This window comes from Dufourea novaeangliae, unplaced genomic scaffold (assembly GCF_001272555.1).
Source record: "Dufourea novaeangliae isolate 0120121106 unplaced genomic scaffold, ASM127255v1 scaffold118, whole genome shotgun sequence".
Lineage (NCBI taxonomy): Eukaryota > Metazoa > Arthropoda > Insecta > Hymenoptera > Halictidae > Dufourea > Dufourea novaeangliae.
Genome location: NW_015374006.1, coordinates 2,217,786 through 2,241,107, shown reverse-complemented (window position 1 = coordinate 2,241,107; position 23,322 = coordinate 2,217,786). Strand labels below are relative to the sequence as shown.

The window sequence follows — 23,322 nt, the reverse complement described above, 5'->3', positions numbered from 1 at the left end:
CGACGCTTTTTAGCATTTCGGGAGGGGAATGTAGAAAGAGAGATCGATTAATTGCGCGTTCGTTTACGGTGTTCTTTTCGAGTGCATACAGATTTACAAAAGTGGGGAAATGCTGGACTTCCAGGGAGGGGGAGGGAACGGTGTTGGTTAAATTGAATTTTGAACTGACAATTCGGGCGGATTAAAGTGAACGATCCTGTATGGTTCATTGTAACTTGACACGGTACAATCAGCGTCGAACGGATCGATGAAAAGATATTGTGTGAAATGTACGCAGGGGATAAATTCATTGTATAATAACGAATGAACGCAAGAATGATCGTTGGATTCATATATTTAGAAGTTTACAGTAAATTCAATCGTCGAACGGTGCACACATTTTCTGTAATATCCTGTGAACGTATAGCCACGAGTAGTGTCGTGAACCTAAGCAGAATAAATACACCTTCTTAGCATACTCTACGTCTGGCGAAGGAAAAGTGGCGGAGGTGCGCGTGATTATGTACCATACATTGTTAATAACAGTTGCAATATCGCTGGAAGGGGGTAGAATAAGGGGAGTTTTTTTTTTTTTAAATGTTGGCGAATGACCGTACGCGTGGTGTGCACGCGATCCACGGTGTGTGCACCATAAGGGCTGCCCCTAGCCGCGTGTATGTACTTTCCGTTCTGCAAATGGAATCTCCCACGCTTGTAGTGAATAATTTCACGGGTGTCTCGTGAATTACGTCCGATCATCAACTATGTCGTCCGTGCGTTGATGGTCGTTACTGATTGGCGGACGCCTGCTGAAGTCGCCGTTACCAAACGATTCCATCGTTCTTTTTTCGATCTCTCTGTAGGAGCTTTTAGCTTTTTTTCGAGCGATAGAATCGTGGATGGACTTAGAAGTGAAAGATAGGAGTATGTTGGAACTAAACCACTATATTCGAACTGAACCAGATACTAGAACTGAACCTCTATTGGGACTGGACTTCTATTGGGATTCGATCTCTATTGGGACTGACCCTCTTTTGAAATTGAGTCTTTACTAGGGCTGATCCTCTATTGGGTTTCGACCTCTTTTGGGACTGAACCTCTATTGGGACTGGACCTCTATTGGGACTCAACATCTAATGGGACTGGACTTCTATTAGGATTCGACCTTCATTGGGACTGACCCTCTATTGAAATTGAGTCTTTACTGGGGCTGATCCTCTATTGGGACTCGACCTCTATTGGGATTCGACCTCTATTGCGATTCGACCTCTATTGCGACTGAACTTCTATTGGGACTGAACCTCTATTGAACTTGTGTCTTTACTGGGACTGATCCTTTATTGGAGCTGCACCTCTATTGGGATTCGACTTCTATTAAGATTTGACCTTTATTGGGACTGAACCTCTATTGAACTTGTGTCTTTACTGGAACTGGACCTCTATTGGAACCGGACCCCTATTGGAACTGAACCTCTATTGAAATAGTTACAGAAAAGGATTCAAATAGAGGTCGTAGAGCAAACGATCCTCAGTTTTCGATAGGTCCCAGGCCCGATGGATCTGAGGGATGTTCACATACCATTACTACTGCCATGTTTGATCCCTTGGATCTCCTGGGCCCTCGTGTGATTTTCCATAGACTTCAGGCATCCTTGGGGCCTCTTAGGCTTCTTTACTCTACTTCCATCGAACGAAGAAATTATCCCAACACACCCATCTGTGTCTTTACAGCTACATTATCGAATATAACAAAAGTGGAAGCCTATTGTTACTCGCGCGAGCATTCCTTCTCCGCGAATCTAGCAATAAATTCACGGGTTTCCTCGTGGTAGCAGTTCTTCCCTATCTGCGTGAAGCCATCGTCTTCTAAACAGACGGCAGATTACTCCCATCAATAAATCAAGTGCCTCGAGTCTCTCCCCCACCGACGACCGTCTACGCGAGGCAAAAGCCGATCGATTTAATAGGAGGCATTGGAACGCTATCAAAAAGGATAACATCCTCGACAAGAGCGCGGGGGAAAAAAGTCGGGCCACCGGCGTGATAGGGCAATAAATAAGCAATTACCGACAAGTGTGACGACGAGATTGCATAACTTGTGTTTCCCCTCTCTGGTGTCTCGTTTCATCCCATCCGCTGAACCATAGTCGTTCTTTCTCTTTCTCGTCGGCGAAGGCGACACGCGAGCATCGACGAGGAGAAGACTAACACGGATGTGTAATTTCTCGCGGTGGTAGCTAGCCGGCTTGCATTCTCGTGTTCCATTGTTTTCGAAAGACGCAACAGCTTGTTGGGAACGCGAGAGGAAGCGGGGAGTAGTAAAGGTTCTCTACAACGCTGTAGTCAGATATCGTTCGCCATTTCTTTCTTCGTGAATAGACCCGTGGATAAATGAGGTTACGGTGCTAAAATCGACTATTTTTCTTGCCTCGATTGCCCTCTCTCCGCCTTTCGGTTGCGTACTCCGGTTCGAGGGGGAAAAAATTTGGAATTTTTTCACTTTGACAAATGAGATCGTTAGGATAAAGGGTGGGGCTCCTATTCCTTTGATTACCCTCGTGAATCGCGCTGGATGTGTAAAATGGCGAACGTTCAAGGTCACGCTCGGTGGTGCGAATTACATTAAAATGGAATTTTAGGTATGAATAAATCTAGCATAATAATAAAAGAATAATATTCTGATATAAACTGTAAAAGAAACACTGTTCGTAATTGAAACAGGAAACTGAGAAATAATAGTTATATCTATGACTTCGATTATTTTCATGTATAATATTCTAATTAACCTGTTAGCTGACTGGCTTCTCGAACCTGTATTCTCACTTGTCTCGTGACAAACCCAAATAAAATTCAGTTTACACGAATAATAAAAGTACACGAATGTGGCTGAATATACATGTAGAATTGAAAATTTATGGGAAGGTATAGTTGAGCCAATTTGTCTTCCTCGATTAACAGATTAATGCTTTTCAATTTTTCCCATGATCTTTTTTAACCAATAACTTTCAAATTTGTTTAGCAAATTTAATCGTAAAAAGTGCAAAGAAAAAGTGCTTACTGGGAAATCTAAACTGCGTTTATATTCGAACGGAAAATCGTTGATTTTCGAGGATATAATATGGCGCAACATGGGTGACGCGCGTAGAGTGTGATCAGAGTGCACGGTAGCTTCCGTGGGTCACGAATTTACGAGGATTTCTGACGTAGCAGTCGGCTCGGTGTGCGCACAAAGCCCAGGCGGATCGGACTCGCGGGTATATCGCGTATATGTGCCGTTTACGCACGTTACAATCACGTGATCCCATTATGCCTGCCGCTGCGCGATTTGTTATTGTAATTACTGGAATCTGCATATCAACCGACGAAAGTCTACGGCCGCGGTTGTGCTTTGCATCGTGACACGCGGATCTATCGTGCGCCGTAATAGTTGACGCGCGATATCATCGACTGCCCGGACACAAAACTTGTCCCGTATTTCGTATTATCGGGAGACCAAAAAAAAAGAAAAAAATATTCCATTTCTACGAACCCCGAAAAAACTATTCTATTTTTACTAAGAGCCTGAAAAATGTATTCCAGGTCGACGAACCTAAGAACCCGAAAAGAGTATTCCATTTTTACAAATCTGGGAACCTGACAAAAGTATTTCACATTTTTTCAAACTTTAGAACTCGAAAAAAGTATTCCATTTCTACGAACTTAATAACTCGACGAAAGTTTCATTTTTTCAAACTTCAGGACTCGAAAAAATTATTCCATTTCTACGAACTTAATAACTCGACAAAAGTGTTCCATTTTTTCCAAACTTCAGGACTCGAAAAAAATATTCCATTTCTACGAACCTAGTAACTCGAAAAAAGTATTTCATTTTTTACAAAGTTAAAAACCCGAGAAAAATATAAATCCCGTAGGAGAAGCTCTGAAACCCGATACTATATTTCTGTTTATCCCACAATTAGCTCGTCATTGTTACGAGGGTAGCGCAGCCTGCAATTTCGATTCATCGGATAACAGTTATTTCACAAGAATCGACAATGTAAAATCATCTTCCTTCGGAGGACCTCCCTGTCGGAGCAATTAGGTTAACCTTAATTTCCAGTCAAGCACCTTTAATATGGTATACGCGTAAACGGGACAATCGCTGTAATTAACTTCCCACCACAGTGTGGATACAATTGCAGTTTCGGGTCCCCTGCCGTCAATCGATGATAAAATCGCTGGCGGGACAATGACGCCGCTGTCTCCTCGCGACGATTCTTATTCGCGTCACGATTTGGTAATCGTCCAAACGATATTTCGAACCAGCAGCAATCTTTTTCCTTTTCGCATGTTCGTCTAACGACAGAGAATCGTTGAAATAAACTGGCAATGAATTTCACTACCGAACAAGCGGGATTTTCGATGGGTAAGCGAACGCCCACGCCAGACGCTGTCCGCTCGTCTAAAAGTAACCGAACCGATATCCAGTCTAAATATGGATTTGCGTGTACGTTGGCCCTTGTGGACGTGGTTCTCGATGTTCGCGATCTCCGCCTCTAAACCGTATTCAGCCTTATCTCGACCAGGGAACGATACACCGTCCGAAGGACCGAATAAAATTACCTTAACGCGTTTAGAGCCGGTCGAGTTTTACCTCCGAGCGGTATCCGTGCCATCACGGTTACTCCAAACTGATCGTTCTCTTTGTAACGCTTTCGGCGGCCTTCGTAAGTCGTGGCCCTGGTCGTACAGGTTTTGTCGGTGATTCTTGGAAATTCGAAAAATTTATTTAGAATATATTGAGTCTAGGAATAAGTTCACCCGAAACAGTTTCGATTTTTCGAAACGAGGAATCAGTAAATCTTAGAGATTCGTTGAGATTTCGGGTTCTTTCCTTCTTTGGGGTTTAGAAGGCATTGGACTACCTCTGAGGCCGTTAGATTCGTTCACATATGTTCGAAATCAGAAAATATTTAATAAGAAATCAATTTAGATTTTCGATTAGAATTTCTTTATAAATGGACTAGATTCAAGGAGACTTAAGAATTAGTCAATAATGGAGTGTTTTCGTGATTCTGATGTTAATGCATTTGAAATTTTATGAATGTACGATGAAAGTTCTAAATTGTCGATTTAGGGTTTATGCGAATCAGAGGATCATTAGACACGAGGCTGTGGCCAACTGGCACACAGGCACGGGCCAGGAGTGAAGACGTTGTTTCAGGGGTGGAAAAAATTGGGTCAAAAAGTTCGAGGCCCACTTTCGCGACTTCTTCCCATCGGAAGATGCGCCACTGTTGCCCCGATCCGGCTCGGAGTCTTGCGCCCTTCTTTCTCACGTCATCCCCCTCGGGCCTCGTTCGAATCGTTCGTTGTGGTTCGTTGGCCGCGGTAATCTGGACGTGGGCAGACGCGTTGATCATTCTATAACAGTGGAACTGAAATCTTCAGCCTGTGCTTCCATTTAGCGACTTACCATTTACTAAGTGGAATCATTAATCTCACTCAGATCGAAGTAATACGTGATTCTCAGAAAAGCGAGCTTAAATTTGTAACGTAAGGTCTACTATAATAAGTGTATACATACCTTTAATTTGCTATACCAAGTCCAAATAGTAAACCCTTGTATTCTTGACGCATTTTTGATACTGAATCATAGAAAAATGATTTTTCACGACATAATCCCTGGAAATATGATTTTCTAGATGTCACGTATACGTCACACTGGGTGTTGAAGGGTTAACCAATGAACGATGTAAGCGTTAAAATCGGATTTCGCGTGGATTTCAGCGAACAAGTTTCCCGGTTAATCATACTTTTCTTTTTTTTTTTTCTCTCCTGAAAAACAGAAACTCAAACAAAGCGGGTAAATGTTTTAATCCCAGCTGCAGCGAAGAACTGAATTTACATGTAAAACGAACCCCGATCGGTATCGTGAAATTGCCATCATCCATCCCCGCCGTTCAGTTCGTTCGTTCGTTCGTTCGTTCGATCGCGACGCGACGGTAATTTAATTTTTGCGCGAAATCCAGGGGCGGTTTCGAGCAGAACAAAAATTAACCGTCGCGGTTTAACGGAGCCACGGATGTTTCGATCCCGGACGCGGAAATCATTTCCGCGGAGACGAGACGCGTGGCGTTCGCGTGTTGCGGCCGCAGATGCAATTACGATAGTCGCTCGTGCGAATGTAAATGCAACGCAGCTGCAGCCGCCGCGATTCAACCGGTCGACGAGAAACGTGGATTTCTCGTTGTTGCTTTCGGCCATGGCTGTCTGATACTTTTCGAATCGTGGTTGTAATCGGTATCGTGTTGACAGTGCATCCTGACAGATGTAATATTTCTGATAAATACGTGACGATTACCTTTAGCACAGTTTTGTGAAAGTTTGCTTTGAAGTGGGATGATGCTAGCTTGAGTGGACACTGAAAGGTTTTAGTATGAAAAAAACAAATGTATTGGTAAAACTCTTATTCGGTAAACTAATGTAAATTATATAGTATATAATAATAATCTTAACCCTCCGTGACTCCTTGTATTTTTACTGCTTCCATCATCCCTTTGAGTCTTCTATGTCGACACCTATTTTTTATCATATGAGATTCTAAACAATGTGAAAAATTGGTTTTAATGGTTTTTAAAGTTGAACGTTAAAAGATTTCTTTAGTGACAATCCCTTTAGCGCCAAATAGTCGCTTGTGACCTAAAAGATTTAGGGAGGTCACATTGCTTTCGAATAGAGTATAATACAAATGTGACAAGGGTAGTGAGAAGTATTAAAACAAGAGAATGGGTTGAAATTTCGATATTTCCCACCGAGATTTTCGAACAATATTCGAACGTTTCAATCCGTGTCCGAAAGATCACTCTGCTCTCGTGGACAGTGACATCACCAAAGATCTCCAGTCCGATGATTAACAAATAATTTATCCGTGGCTGGCGTGTGCACCGAGACCGTGCACCATCGCAGGACCTATCTCTGTTGTAACTTTATTATCAGTGCCTAGTAATATCGCGTCAAGCCACGAGTGTGTGCGATGGCGTACTGTAATTGCGGTGGAAGCGATGCGGTTAATAGGGTGTGGCAGCCCCTGGTTCCGAAGTTATTACGGTCCTATATTATTAATACAACTCCATTACGAAAGTCCTTGGAGAGACCAGATAGAGAGCCATCGCGTCGAGGCTCTCATAGTTTTCGGGAGGATCGGTGCTTTCCAATAGCCTCTCGACGCTTTTGATTGCTGTTGACACCTACGTCGACTCTATCTGGTTCTACACATAGGTTCGCCAATTAGATGTTCACTCTAGAGGTGTTCACCAATGTTTCGTCTCTTCCACAGACGAAATTTAGTACCGATAAGTTGAACGAAAGCTGGAGTTTTCTCACGATGGTTTTTCTCTCGTTAAATGTTCAGCCATGAATGGCGACACCTGTTGGAGGACTTTGAAAAGGTTTCGGTCAAAGATGAATGCTGCTGACATTAACGCGTTCGGCTGTTTTCCGTGGGCAACACTAGAGCATTGCGTGTTACGGTATGAAAATGATCATCCAGAAGGGATGCAAATGCAATCACCGATCCATACGGGATGCTTGACGCGGATTCAAAACCGTCATGATCCGTGTGTAGGGTCATAGACGACAGGACAAAGCCGTGATAACGTGTGTGAGGTCACTCGCTCTTGATTCATGACCACCGTCATCGATATGGGATCATGGTTATTGCTCGTATGGAATTACTTCGCTTTTGACACGAAATCGCTGGGGCTCTGAATGAATTGATCTTTTGTGGAAAAATTCCGATAGTGACTGATGGTCGTGATATAATTAATAACATAGAAAATAGCTGTTTTTGTTCGTATATTCTTACACGACACACGAATCTACATTTTTTAATGGGGGGATAAATACGTCTAGAAGGTCCTGTAACTAATTAAAACTAAAATGAAAATTGAATGTAGGAAACCCTCAAAATATCTTGAAAGATATATTAACGAAATTTCTGGTTTCTATTAACACTTTAAAAATTAATCAAAGGTTTCGTTTTTTAGCCACCATTTTCTTAACAGGAATAGGATTCTCCTTCGGTCCATACGGTACTACAATAAAGCGGCGATTGCAGCGACACATTGGCCGCAGTGAATTGATATTTATACGTCTGCGGCTAAATTAGAACGGCTTATAAATACCCGAGCCGCAAATAGCGTTCCATCGCGACACGTGCGACCACATGAGATGCGCTTCGTCCACTGTTTATTATTTACTGTTTACCCCTCGAAACGTCACCCTTCGGTTGCGTGAACATCGAGCTCTGTAAGCTTCCCGCGTTTCTCGTTTGAATTCAAATGTGGCTGCTTTCTTACATTGCACACGTGTTTAAAACATAACAAATTATGTATGCTTAAAAATTGTTTAAAATTGCTTTTCCACTTGGAATTCGATACAGGGTGACAATACACATCAAATTCCGATCTACTGTGTAACCAAAGTGACGTGGCATGATCGAGACAAATCACTAATATTTTAATTAACAGAACAAAATTTTATTAAATACTACAGGTACACTTAACCATCGTGATTGATATTAATTTTTAATTATATTCTTTTTTACAGAAACTTGTACATTAAGTAGTTCACATATACAACGATCAAATTTAATTCTAAAAATACTACTGCAACAATTTATTGAACACTGTACGGGGGTTAATGTTTATCATTTCAAGGGAAGTTTATTTTTCTTGGGTCTCGAATGGCCAAGCTCCGTTGTTCGAGGGTTAAATATTGGAATGATAAATATGGAAAACAGATTAGAATGTAACATTCGATTTACAAATTTCGTCGTTTGTTAATTGTACTTACTATGGTGCTTGTCTGTTTCATAATATTATCGTTTTCCTCGGAAAATCAATAAAATACGTGGAACGAAAATTGCTTACTGTGTTCGGTGTTTCGAGGATTAAAAGCACGACACTGTCGGCTCGCCGGCTGATATTTAGGTCGTGTTAACAGTTGCCTCGCTAACGGAGAGCGTCGTTAACGAAACGTAACGCTCAATAGAGCGGCGTATCCTCCCACGCAGGAGGGAGCTCGCTCGCTAGCGCGACTCAAGGTTACTGACACGCTTCTTCTTATCTTCTCTTGCACCGCCGCCACAGAGTTTGACAAGATTCGTGGAACTTCATTTTTTCCGTTCTCCAGTGGTCACTCGTGTCGCGTGTAACTAAAAGATAAAACAAAAACTAATAATTAGACTGCAAATTTTTATGGAAATTCAGATTTTTAGAAGTAAGTAGGTAAACTTCATAGCTAGCTTCACGAACATTTTCATCATATTGTATTTTGCACACTCATATTTACGAATAAATGCATAAAATCCACAGTTTACAGATGGATTCGTACGATTCTTGTACGATTTACCGAACACTTTTCATTTAAAATCGTTCTTATGGTTCAGTAAGTTTTTTTTGTATCAATCTTACAGTTTTGTAAGATTCATCGCAGTAGTTGGTACAACAATACTACATTAAATGATGCAGAAACATGAAATCTGTACTAATTCTGCCCTAAAATAATTCAAAAATACCAGTGAAATGACGTTCCACAGAAAGAAGACGAACCTCTACCCGGGTCTCTAATGCTTCCAAGTTAGTTCCTCGCGCTGTCCAGTCGCATCCTATCAATATCCAAAACCTTGGATCTCTTACTAAAGTTCAACCCCCTTCCACCAAGGGCCTGAATGGAATAAACAAAACCCAAACAAACAAGTCCCTCCCCTTTCGCCAGAATCAACACAATACCTACCTTCCTAAAATAACCAGTGCTCCGTTTTAATAGTAGTCGGAAGTGTTCGTTTACGCGTGCAAACAGGCTCGCGATGTATCGTAGTGTTACTTCCGGGCGAACTAGCATAACGTAGCCCCAAACTTCGGTAAATTCACGGGGGTTCAGTCGTTAACCGATTTCGGGGATAGAAGGGGGGGGGCGAAGGGGGTAAATCGGTGCTGCGAGGGTTGGCCCGGGTCGGGTCCGTTCGCCTATTAATTCGCAATCGCTAAGCGGCAGAATTAATCGGTCGTACGAATTCTTCGACCGTGATAAAGAGCTGGACATGGCCATGGGGTGGAGAGTAATGAGAGAATGAGAGGGAGGGGTGAATAGAAAAAGAAAAACAAAGGAGCGAGGGGGGGATAGGAGGAAGGGCAGTTTGATGAAACCGAACCGGACGGGAATGAAAGTCGGGAAAGATTTATGTCCGCGTTAATAACTGCGTCGCTGCTCGTGGTATCGGCGTCGACAGTCTCGATTATGTTCCGCGGCAGCGAGGAAAATCGGTGAACCCTTCAACCGTTCCCCGCCGCCTATACATTTACCCGTGTTTTGTTGCGCGCGTCGAACGGCCAGAGGAGATATATGGTTCTCTTTCCAAGATAAATATACTCCCAGACACCATCGAAGCCTGTAATCTTTGCTTCGTGACGCTTATATCCGCGCTCTTAACATTCGGGGGTGCATTACGCGTCAGTCAAATATAATTAGAGATACGGGAAGTGATTCATGAGATTTTTTTTTTTTAATATTAAAATTATACACATATTACGTGACGGACCATTTAGTATGTAATATGTTTACCGTGGTAGATTTGGAATTTGTTGGTTTTATACGTTTGGGTATACAGTAAATCATCGATGAGCGCTCGAAGGCTCCTCGGCAATGAGTATTACAGATATCATGGATGGAGTATTCCAGATTGGGAGTCCCCGTGGAACCAATCAATTGCTCAGTGGTGGGAATGACGTCGGAACACTCAGTGCCGAGGAACCCTCGAACACTTATCGATGATCTACTTTATTTATGGGGATTACAATAAAAAAGAATCATTTTTTTCCCCAGGGAATATAATAAACACGATTTCAGACATGGTACACTTGGTTCGTTTTTACTTCAACCACAATACAACAAGAATTGACAATTTCAGAGTGGTTTTATAATTATGCTGCACGGAGATTATTGGATTACGCTTTCCTTGAATCATTCATCACTTCTGCACAGTGTTCATTTCGTTAATCTGGGTTCGTCTATAGAAAACCATCACCAACATCTTAATTTACGAGCCATCCCCTTCGTCCCTGAAGACGCAACAATCGAGGAAAACGTTATTCATATTTGAATTTTTTTACGTTCGTTAATCCACCGTTAAGCAGTTATTGATTATTGACGTTCGATTTCCGTGGAAAGCACGCCGCGGCAATTCAACCAGTCGTCGCCTAGTAACGAGGATATACGAAAACCAGGATGAATATATTCTCCGTGGAAACCGTAAACCGGTGAGATTACGTCGTTTTAGTCGGTGGATGAGGGTCCACGGTAAATCCTGTCGCGCGTCTTATTCTTCCACCTCCCTTGGCCGCGTTTATCAGCGACGACGCGTTTAATAAACGTCGCCGTGTCTCGACGTTAACTTCCACGAACGCGTGCACGCATTTTTCACGAATTCCCCCGGTTATTAACCGATTTTATAAAAGCTCGAGGGAAACGGCTAAGATACAAGATCGACGGACAGGGCGAAGCAAATAAGCGTCACGCGATTGGAGGTGTTAAGGCGAGAGTGTTTATGGTACATACGATCGAAATTATAATTTTAATATCCTTATTGATCTGACGATGAAATTGGAACTTGATTAGTATTGAAGAAGGTGGTGTTTGCAATACCGATCGAATTACTTTACTAGAACAAATTTACTACCCACCACATTATTTCGAAACACATTCGTCAGAAATCATCCTAAGTTACCATCATTAGATTCACTGGAATGTAATTACCTTCTTGATTAGGTGTTAAAACATCTTAAAGCGGAGATAATGAATGGTATAAAATATTCAACATGTAATGAAATATACGGAGTTTGGAAATCGAACGTTGCACATACAGGGTGAGTCAATAAGAAGTGCATACTATCTAAAATAACTCGTTGAGTTGAAATGATATTTTCTTAAATACAACAGCTTCTTACTGGAACTCGAGATTAAAGAGTGTCGAAATTAGAAGACAATCTTGTCCTCTCGACAATTAGAAGCTTCCGTAGAAAATCCCAGTAAGTGGCGGCATGCGATCGATCGGTCACGTGAACGAATTGCACGAATTCTTAGGGCACAGATTAAAGAACCCCTTCTCACCCTCGGGAAGTTTGAAGCGGTCGTTGAAAGTTCGTGGTCCATTCCCCGTTCCAACGATCCTCGAGAACACTTCCACGAACGCACCACGCGAGTGGACCAATCACGAAACACCTGGAATATTTATAAATTCTGACATATCCACCGCAACTCAGACATTCCTAAATTAGAAAAAAAAAAATTGCATCGCGTAACGATACGATTCCAGTTGCCTCGATTGGCTGGCCCGCGAAAAAATTCGAGTGCATTTACATTTCATTATCACGGCCAGGCTGGCAGAATAATCGGAATTAAACCGGAAACGCGCGAACTACCAATTATGTACGTTTCACGAAAATATTCCGGTTGCGTGCTAAAGGAACAAGAACAATTCGAATAATTTTTTCTTTTTTTCCTTTCTCAATGTGGGGTTCGTTCGTGAAAAAACGCGGGGAATTCGATGAAATGAATAGAAATGTCCAAAGAATGTTTTCCAATGGGAGATAATAATTAGTTAGTACATTGTTGACGGGAGATTTATATTCTCCTCTTATTGGTTTTAATTTGTTGATGATGGGAAACAACAATTCACGTTTTCTATATTTCATGTAGACATAACACGGTGTATTCAATAAAAAAAAATATATTTAGGAATAGCTGATTGCAGTGAATATTTAAAAAATTCTTCTTTAACGCAGAAGAATTTTATCCGAAACCTTCTTGTGTTTTTCTGGAAACTATATTTTTTGACATGCCCGCCAGAAAATCATCGGGACAATATATTCGATTATCTTCAAATTTAAAGGGAATATTTTACATAACCCTATTCTACAGTAAAACTTAGAATTTTGTTCGACATTTCAATTATTTAATTTTTTAGTTGATTTTTCGTTGCAAAAAAAGAGCTTTCCTCTTCGAACTGTCACCATTTCTATGGTTATTAAAATTTTTGAAAAACCCAACGCTACATCGTCGATAATACCTGCCTTACTTATTTATAAACCAAAAATGTTTCATTTCGGACGTTCTATCTAGCACAAGAAGCTTTCAGAATTACCTCGAATAACTCCATCATTTTATCACATTTTCCCTTGAAAAAAATCAACGAATAAAACTGAAAGTTACAATTTATATTCTCCAAAAGCTCGAAACTTTTCATATTAGTAAATTATCTACGGAAGAAATTCCCAAAACTTAACCTAATTTTACGCGTCTCAAGATGGTGCCACTCCTTCAGCCTGTCTTACTTCTAGAGTAGTCGTGCGAAAATTAAGAAAAATAGGAAAGTAGATCAAAAGGGCGTCGTAGGATCCACCAGGAGGTATATTCGCTCCCCGTTATCCGTCGAGGACTCTCCGGTGCACTTTTTTACGCCGCGAAATTGCTCTGCTGAAGGCAGCGTCGGTTCGAGCCCGGACCGAAAACTACTCTACGGGATCCCGTCTCGCATCTATTACGACTTACGTACACACAATCCAGGCCGGCTTTCTCGTTTTTCCACTGGTGAAAAATACGGGCGTTCCGGCTCTCCGCCGAGAGGCGACGGAAATGTCTGCATTACCCGCGCGCTTTCTCCGCAATTTCCGGCCGCGGACTCGGCCAGCAGCGTCGATACTCTCGAACACGGGAAACCAGGGGCCCATGTAACACCGGAATTTATGGCGGTCCTGGGGAAAACTCGGTGCACTCAGACTACGCCGAGAACCTTTTGACTTTTTTACTCGGGCAGCGAGAATCTTAGGTGGTATCGCGTTTTTCGATATTGAGGTTGATTTTTCTTTTAGAGAGGAGAACCGTGAGAGAGAAATTGGAGTAGATTGGGGAACAGGGGGATTTAGGTGTTCTCGAAAAATGTATACACAGTTTGAATGATTATAACTTCAGTTTTTATTCACATATAATTAATATTTGTATTTCAAAAGAATCTACGTAAAATGTATAACTTTTCCTCCTACGTTCAAAATTATTATCGTTCTGGTCAATACACTGCTGATAACGTTGGGATTGATTCATAAACTTCAACAAACATTTCATTTGGTGTTGTGGCGCATTCTTGCTCAATTGCGGCTTTTAATTCTTCCAGTGTCGTCGGTTTTCTGGCGTATCTTTAAGATATCCCCACAAGAAAAAGTGGATCTGCCTGAAACTCCCTGAGATATTGTCTTTGTACTGCTGCTACATTTTCATACTTGCAATAGCATTTTAAAATAAATTTTCTTTTTTCAATAGTTAATCTTGATCCACTCATTATTTCCAATTGAGTACACCCTGAAAAGAAAGAAAAATCAGAAAGCTATGACCCGTTAAACAGTGTATACATTTTTTTCGGACACCCTGTATTAACTATTTATAATTGAGTATTTATTAAGTATTTATTTATAATTATATTTACTGTAATTTAGCAGACTGATGGATGTGGTAAATATTTACAATAAGGGAGCCATCTTCGATTTCGATGATTTTTTAATATATCGTCAAGGTCATCACTCTGAGTATTATTGTGAAGGTTTCAGTGGGGGATCGCCGTTTGCATAAAAGTTATTATTGTAGTATTGACAAAACTAAAAAAAAGAAAGGGTAAAGCAATGGTGAGGTGTTTTGTTTAGCTAATCGTATTATCTACTTTCACCCTAACTTAATATAGATACTTCATTTAACAATGTCACCCTTTTAGTACATGTTAAGGATAGATGGACATTTATAACTCTAGAGTTGTATAACGAGAATAAAGTACAAAGATAAATAACCAGATCACTGAATAAAATAATTGTAAATTGGGCACCTCTAAGAATCTTCATTTCTCAATCGCGTAACATGCCAGCTTCTCTAAACATTTCGAGCGTACGAAATTTATGGATTCAAACACTCTGACAATAGCAGACAATTCTAAGTTTCTATTTATATTCACGGAATCGAACAAAATTCCGAAACAGACGCAGCTCCGTGTTCGATCTCCTAATCGAGGGAGTATTTTCGTGCTGGTGGAAACAGAGGGGAGGAAAGAAAGAAAAAAAGATTGGAAGAAGTTATTCCAGGGTGCGGTCCCGTGTCTGTGCCACACACCGCTGTACATTTGTCATGATTTGAACCGGGATAACCTACGCCCCGTTCCAAAATCGATAATACGTATTACCCTCTAATAGCGAATCGGGCGTCCTACGTTTCTACGGGCATCGGACATATCCCCTGTTCCTGCGTCGCGTCTCGAACGAGAGAGAACCCGCGTGTCTGTTGCTGATGTAATACGATATTCCATCAAGCCCTCACGGTGTTCGTGGCGTCGCGACGCCGGTGGGGAGCTTCTTCCGTTTGAAGCTGGATTTGCAGACGGAAGGACCAACATTTCTCCAGGAAATTTTCCATTCGTCAAAATGTTCGCTGGTGAAAAATCGATCATCGCGCATGGTCTTGTTCTACGGAATTACTCGAAGATGCAATTGGGCCAAGTTACGCAGAAAGCTACCAACCCTCACTGATCTGAAACGAACTAAATTTAGCTTGGAGATTTTAATTTAAAAAAAATAGTACCTTTATTTCTATTAGTTATATTTTACTTGTTGTTGTTTGAAAGTGTTTTTTATTATTTATATTTCAATATTAAAATTTTTATATTTTATTTTATATTTTCAATAGTTAACTTTAATTGTACGTTTAATTTTCTTCGACTTGGTAGTTTTAATAATTGTATAATGCAAGACTTGGTTTATGGGTTGGTAATTGTTTTGAAAATTGAAAGAGCACAGAATTATGGGGTCCGTACTATGTTTAACTAACTTGTTTGCTATTTTGAGGGTTGGTAGTTTTCTGCATAACTCAACCCGATTCGTTCTCCAATCCTTCCTTCGCGAGCGCTGTTGTCGACTAACTGGACCGACGCTAGATCATTTCCTCTCTAACAACATGTCACGCGACCCATTACTTCAGAATGATTTATGAAACAGGCTAGGAAAATTCAATGATCATTTCAATGAATATCTGCACACCCTATTCTGCGAATATTAAAAAGAAATCCTTCAGGGAATCGATCAGTATCGAATAACGATACAACAAGGTGGTCCAACAAACCGTCCGTTCTCTGGGCCATAAATTAAGAAATCGACGTGTAAGTAAATCAAAAGCCTCTCGCAACCGTAACGAACGATAAACGATCTGTGGGTCGTTATCTCTCCGATCGAGCCAACGGAACGCATAGACTCACGCGCCACGAGTCACCCCGTTTCGTGGATCGAGAACTTACGCGACCCGTGGCGTAGAACACGAGTCCTCCACGGGATAAAACAGGCTCTGCGTCAGGCGGCGTTCCGCACAAAGACGCGCCGTTGAAAGAACCGTGGCCAGTATTGACAGCCACGGTGAGAAATTGCCGGGTTAATTGCGAAAGAAACGGGCAACGGAACGAGATGGCATCCTGGGCATCGCGAGTTAAATATCCTGCGCTACCGGTTGCCAGGCTCGCGAGGCGGCCAGAAAAACCGTGAAGTTTAAAGGACTCCGCGTTTTGCCTTGACCAACGGAGCAGAATGCGCGGCCGGTTGCTCGTCCGTTTGATCGACCGGTCGCGCCACGCTTCTAATGGGGAAACCCGGGTGACTGCGGGATTTAGAAGCCATTACCGCGTACCTTCAGTTTTTCCTTCGTCTACCGCCCGTTCACGGGGCTCAGGAGGATGGGATGTCTACGTGGGTGGCAGGTACATATTGAACCTTAGCATCCTCAGGTGATAGATTCGTTTTCGAGCGAGTTTAAACCCTGCACGTTACTCTGGGTGGATGAGATATGTTGTGATTGATATGGATTAGTATTGTATGGGGCAATAGAATCGATGGTGGAAACATTGGGTCGAGGGTAGCTTGAACTGAATTCTTAGGTAGAGTACGGTAACAGTGGATGCTGGTGATGGGACCCTCCTGTGGACCTTTTGGGATGAATTGAAGTTTTAAATTTTCGAAAGTACAACTCTTAGGAGGATTGTTGTCTACTCTGTTGTCATTCTGACCCAGGGCATACCTCCAACCTCTAACTTTGTACCTAATCCAACAAGTCGAGTCAATAAATTTAAGTGGGACAGGGACAGAGACAGTTGCCGCTTAGCACGCAAATCCTTTGGTTCTTTCTACTGACTCGTCTCGTTAGATACACCATAGGATTTCCTAAACGCTTACCCACGAATCTAACCAACGATCACCCAACAGTCAACGCCTTATGGCGTAGCACCACGACTAATCGCGGGTGACTAATCGTCGTCTTCGTCTTTTCCCGTTTCAGCAGCAAAAATTCGTGAAGAGGACGGCCGAGGAGTTGGAGCCATCCGGCGGCGGTAGCGGAGACGGTGGCTTCGGCGAGCCCCCGGTGAAGCTGCAATGCACCCAGGCACAGCATCAGCATCAGCAGGGTCCAGGTGGCGGAGGTGGAGGCGGGCCTCATCACGGCCACGGTCAGCATCCGCCTGGAAATGGTGCGAATTCAACGGGGCAGACGCACGGCGGCGGCGGGGGCGGTGGTGGTGGCGGCGGGAACGAGGGTCTGACCAAGTTCTCGGTGGAGATCGTGCAGCAATTAGAGTTCACCACGTCGGCGGCGAATTCTCAGGCCCAGCAGATATCGACGAACGTGACCGTGAAAGCGTTGACGAACGCCTCGGTGAAGAGCGACCTGTTGAACGCATCCTCATCCCCAAAGTCTGGCCCCGAGACGCCTGCGTCAGCGACTTCGAGGGCCCAAACTGGGAACAACGGTGGCGGTGGGCCTGGCGGAGGTGGAGGTGGCACCGGTGGCCCAGCGTCCGGTGGTGGTATCGGTTGCGTGGACATCGGTAACCTGGTCGAGTGCAAACAAGAACCGGACAACGAGTTCGTCGACTTGGAACAATGCGCGGCAGCCCTCGAGAAAGACGCGGCGGCGAACGGCGCCGGTTTCCCCGGTTTCTCGGACTTCATGGGCGACGACACCGGTGACGAGATCATCACCTCGGACGCGTTCAAAGATCTAATCTCCGAGATCTCGGATTTCCATCCGGAGTTCATGAAGGACTTCGACTTCGAGGACAAGATACCGGTCGAGGCGTTGGCGAACAATGCGGCGGTCGCCGCCGCCGCAGCAGCCGCCGCGAACAATAACAACAACAACAGCATCGCGACGAACAACGGCCAGATCAAGATCGAGGATGACAAGGACGCGATACACCAACAACACGGGAACACCAATAGCAATAGCGTGAACAATGGCGCTCCGACGAACAACGGGAATGCCCTGCCTGCTAACTCCAGTCCTGGTGCCCTCGGCTCGGCTCAATACTCGCCCGCCAGGCTACCATATTCCGGCCTGGATTTCAAGTCGGAGATGAGCCCAGCCGCTCAGACCCTGAAGCAAATGGCCGAACAACATCAGCACAAAAGCCAGCAACTCGGTCTCGGTGGATTCAATCCAAGCGCTGCTGCAGCCGCCGCTGCTAGAGGACCAACCGCTCGATCTCCTTACGCGGAATTCCCGCAATTTGGCGGCACCTCGGACTACCTGGGCAGCCCGGGTAGCAACGGCCCACCCGGCGGACAGTCCCAGGCGAATACTGGTACCGGATCTTATCACAAGAACAACGGAACATCCGGATTCCAGAGCCAGCAAGCGAACGACATATTTGTCGGCTCGCAAACCCAATTCGCCGCGGGCCTGGCGGACATGAAGAGACCGCAACCCGCCCAAGGTGGCAAACCCAGCATGCTTGGCCCCAGCGGCGGGTACAAGCAACAGTACTCGCCGTATGGTGGTAGCCCCGGATCGATGCCGAATCATGGCAGTCCAGGGTATCCGCTTCCACCGAGGGGATCCCAGGGTGCCGGACCCAATCAAACCGGATCCCAAGGACCCTTCACGAGCTCCACGCCGCCGAGACCTCCCTCGGGACCCGGCACATCGTCCCTGCAAATTAACCAGGCGCAGCAGCTACACATCAACAATCCAGGACATCAGATTCAGGTCAGTGGGACTCATCCTTGTTTTACTGTTTTTTGCTTCGGTTTCGGAATGAACACGTTCGTCATCGGTGTTCAGTCGGGAGTTTTGTATACAGGGTGTCCTAAGTATAACCGAACACCCTAAATGTCTTGTTTTATTTCAGAATTTCGTTATTGTTTCAATGTTTAACCCGTTGATCTATAACATCGAGTCAGACTCGTGTTGACGATTTGAAAATCGATTCAACGACGATGATACTAATTACATCCCTAACATTCTTTATTCACTCGGTAACAATACTCCAGCAAAAATTCCAGTAAAATAATTCCCCAAACAGTGTTCTTTCTTCTCCCGCGTACAGATTCGGCTGCATTTCGAAAAGTCAATTTTCAATCGCGCTGAAATACTATTCCAGACAATGTCGCCAAGTTTACGATGAACCTTTTAAAACCTACATCCCCATCTTCGCTCATTCCGTCAAACCAACGCGACCAAGCCCGCGCGAACAGAAGCGACAACAAAAAATCGTCTCGGTACGTGTCGCGAAAGAAAGTTTTCCATCGACGAGCTCAAGATAAAACCCAAGAAGGATAGCTCCGTCATAATTAACGATCACCAGAACGATGGATCTAGCGGGGGAGGGGCGGTGGGGAACTGCCTGCTCGTCAGAATTCCGTGCGCGAGTCAGTCGAGGCCGAATGATATCTGTTGCGTCGCGACGACACGTCTATTTTTGTCGGCGGCGTCACGAGTCGACGTCGGTGGTGCCGGCGGAGGCTACGACGACGCCGGTGGTAGTGGTGGTGGAGGTGGGTGGTGGTAACGACGTCGCCGGTGGCGTCGCCAGCGAATTCACGAGGGCGCCGCGACGCGCAACAAGTAGTCTACCTCCTCCATTCCCTCTTTATAAATTTTCCCTCTCGCCGAGCTTCACCCCCACCGTCCCCCATACACCGAACGGAGGGGTCGAAGGGACAAGGACGCTCGTAAAGGTAGGATAGAGAGAGAAAAAAGGGGCGGGGGAGGCTGCGTGACCGCGCGCAGCCGGCGTCGCGACGCCGCTACCGTCTGCTCGATTTAACCCGCGCGCCTACCAATCCGACGCGCGTCAATACGCTCGGGCCGGTAGTCGCGAAACTGCACTCGCGACAACCTGCACGGAATGGATATCGCGCCGTCGCCCCCCATCCCCCTTCTCATTCCCCCGTCCGTAACACCGTGCGCGTTTTATTCTCGAGCGCCGCTTTTATTTATGTAACGAACCGCGGGAAACGGGACGTACGGTACTATGCCGCGTGAACGGCTGTTATAGCTGGCCCAAAAGCGAGAGAGGGAGGGACTCGATCTGTCGCGCAGTTCGGAACGCTGTTTTAGGGGCTCTGAAAGCTTAGTTTGAAGTATAGGAATTTTAGTTATAATGAATCTCACAAGGAAACGCACGGAAGTGTCCCCCTACGATTTTGATGAAACTTCGTGTGTCTGTTAAGCAGTCAAAAATAAGGGATACGTATTATTTTTGTTTTTTTACAAGACGTATTTTTATTACCGATATTTTCACTTTTTACAAATTTTATTGATTCTACCCAGGAGACGTATGTTCCACTGTATAAGCTTATTTTATAAAAATAAAGTGTCATTACATGTGTTTCAATTATATTCAAAATGAGAAGCCGTTATATTAGCTCGAGGTATTGTTCGGAAAACCTATAAAGCCGATGTATCAGCTCCGAGGTATTAAAAGAGTTAATACCATACCGGGATCTCGTGACCACATAAAAGTAACTATAAAAGAAGAATGGAATAAAATCTGGACCACAACAAATACAACTAAAATGCACTATATAATATAAAGTTTCTATCAACCCCCCAAGTACTTTGAATAGGAAAGAAAGATCCATAACTAAACAGTCACTAAAATCAACATTTAATAAAAAATACTGAACTGATACAACAGATCGTAATACTGTCTCAAAAGCAGCTGAAGTGGTTTCACGAGTTATCCTACTATAATTTGAGCTACTAAACATCGTTCTGGACCACTGTGTCACGCCGCAATTCGGATGGAAAGAATCGCCGATTTTTTGGACAATCGGTCATCCCCCTTTTCCCTCCCTCTTAACGCCGTGACGTTACTTCGTGCTGTATCTGGAACGCCCGAGGTTTATATTTGGAATGATCGCGTCCGCTTTCTTGCGCGACGGTATCTCGTCTGTTTATACGGTCGCGTTGTTATGAATTATTTATCGGCTTTTTTGTCGGATCATTCGGTTCCGAAATTTCATTTCGGCTCCCTTGAATTGAACCACGATACTTTACGGTCATTGAGGAAAGATCGCTTCATTATCATGATAATTTTTTTAAAGAATTTATTGTATCTAAGGGGTACCGCTAGTATACACAGGATTTACTAGAATGGCTTACACTTAATTCTATTTCTTCGTTCTAAAATCGTTTCTCTAACGATTTGATGTCAGTTATTTCAATATACAGGTGGTTCTATATCCGACATCTCGATCGAATTCGAATGCTCTACTCAGCAGAGTTGGACAGAATTGTATTCGAATAACACATTTGAACAGTTAATGAGATTGAATAATTGTCTGCCACGTGTCTACTCGTTCAAGAAGTATGTGTTATCTTATTATAAAAATCGGGTTTTCCATGTTCGATCAAAGAAAAATGGTGAGGAATTTTTTTTGTTTATCTTTTATTCGTTATTCGAAACTCTTTACCTAGAAACTCAAGGATGCACCAATATGGATTGTATGGATAGCTTAATAAATTATTAGAATCTACATAAATATCGCTTCATAAACACTCTTGAATCGCAAAAAGGAATAAAAATACAATACACGTGAAAGGATAAGAAAAACGTATTTAATACTACATTCCCAAAAAGGGAGACAAATACTGCATAAATATAAAAAAAGTCAGATCATTATTATGCGCATGAAATAGTCGCATTTCAATATCTAAACGAACGAGTAGGATATTGAGAACGAAATAAGTAGAAAGATCGGAGTGTGAGTGTTTTCACGCTGTGAACCATCGATTGCATACTTCACTGATAATCTTCATTCGAATGCAAAGGGGGGAACAAGAAAATCGTTAGTCGTGAAAGAAGCCACCCGATCGAGGAAACTGGCCAAGTTTCTCCAAACGACGCGACAATTCGATTGTATAAAATCCCTCGGCTATTGTGGCCGTTTTAAGCAGATCTTATCAATCCGTTGCCCCCTCCCGAACGGCTTCGAGAGGACCAGAAACGTTCTCTCTGTCCCAATCGCGTATGGACACGTCTGTCCCTCGTAAATCACGCCAGCCACCGCGGTTCGTATTTGCATCTCAATGCGTCGAGGCGAATGACGGCCTCCTCCCTCGACATTTTCCGTCGTCGAACCTCGATTTCGTCGTTCCTGCCGTGTCTTTTTTACTCGTGGATACGCTGCGTTCTTGTCCGTCGTCTCTACAGTAAAAATTCCTATTTAATAACTCAGACGAAAGAAAATTTAATAAATATATACACATCTTAATTCCTCTACATACTAGTTACTTGAATTTTACGTAATATTACGATAGTTATTTAAATTTCCGACGATCCCGTTCACGGAAATTTAATCAAGGATTCAACACAGAGATTGTGAATGAAGGGTTGATTGTAACCATGGTGTTTGATAATTTTTGTTCGTTCAAGGTGTATATTAGTATTGTACATAATATTCGAGAATAATTCGGTTGAAAGAGTTTCTTGCAAAAAGCCTGACGGAAATTCCTTTAATTTATTAAAGGAGGACGGTGGACAGGGCACGTGTCACTCGCATCGCCCGTATATCCCTCCACTTCCGTCCTCGAAACGCCTCGAAAATTTCAAGCGAGACGGTATCGTACGCTCTTTAGAATGCTATCTCGCGACGGATTTGCATATCGTTCCGCGGGGACGCGACATCGACGAAAAAAGAAAGAAAAAAAAAACAACAACGGAGGCTTTCGTTTCCCACGTTGCGTTCTCCTTCGTCGATCAACCAGGTCGCGCGCATCGGTTAATCGGCGGTGTTGTTATCGCGACGGAAGTTGAAAAAGTGCTGCCGAAACGAATTATTATCGAGCATGATTGTGTTTCTCGAGCAGAAAGCTGCTAGAATTTTAACTATTACGCGTTTTTATCGGATTCAAATGTAAATTTCGGATGTAAATGACAGTTTGGCAGAGATGGGCACAATTTTATTCGAATAATACACAGTGAGAAGCAGCAGTATCTAAGATTGT

The 23,322-nt window shown here is 43.4% G+C and overlaps 1 protein-coding gene across 3 annotated transcripts in view; it reads left to right on the top strand.

Annotated features, from left to right (window-relative positions):
* The window catches only part of LOC107188298 (neurogenic protein mastermind), a 235,449-nt gene that overhangs the window by 141,068 nt on the left and 71,059 nt on the right, over positions 1-23,322 (top strand). For all 3 annotated transcript variants that reach the window (XM_015576571.1, XM_015576573.1, XM_015576572.1), the window contains exon 2: positions 17,371-19,077. In XM_015576571.1, the coding sequence (XP_015432057.1) occupies positions 17,371-19,077 (1,707 nt within the window). The remainder of the gene's footprint in view (positions 1-17,370; positions 19,078-23,322) is intronic.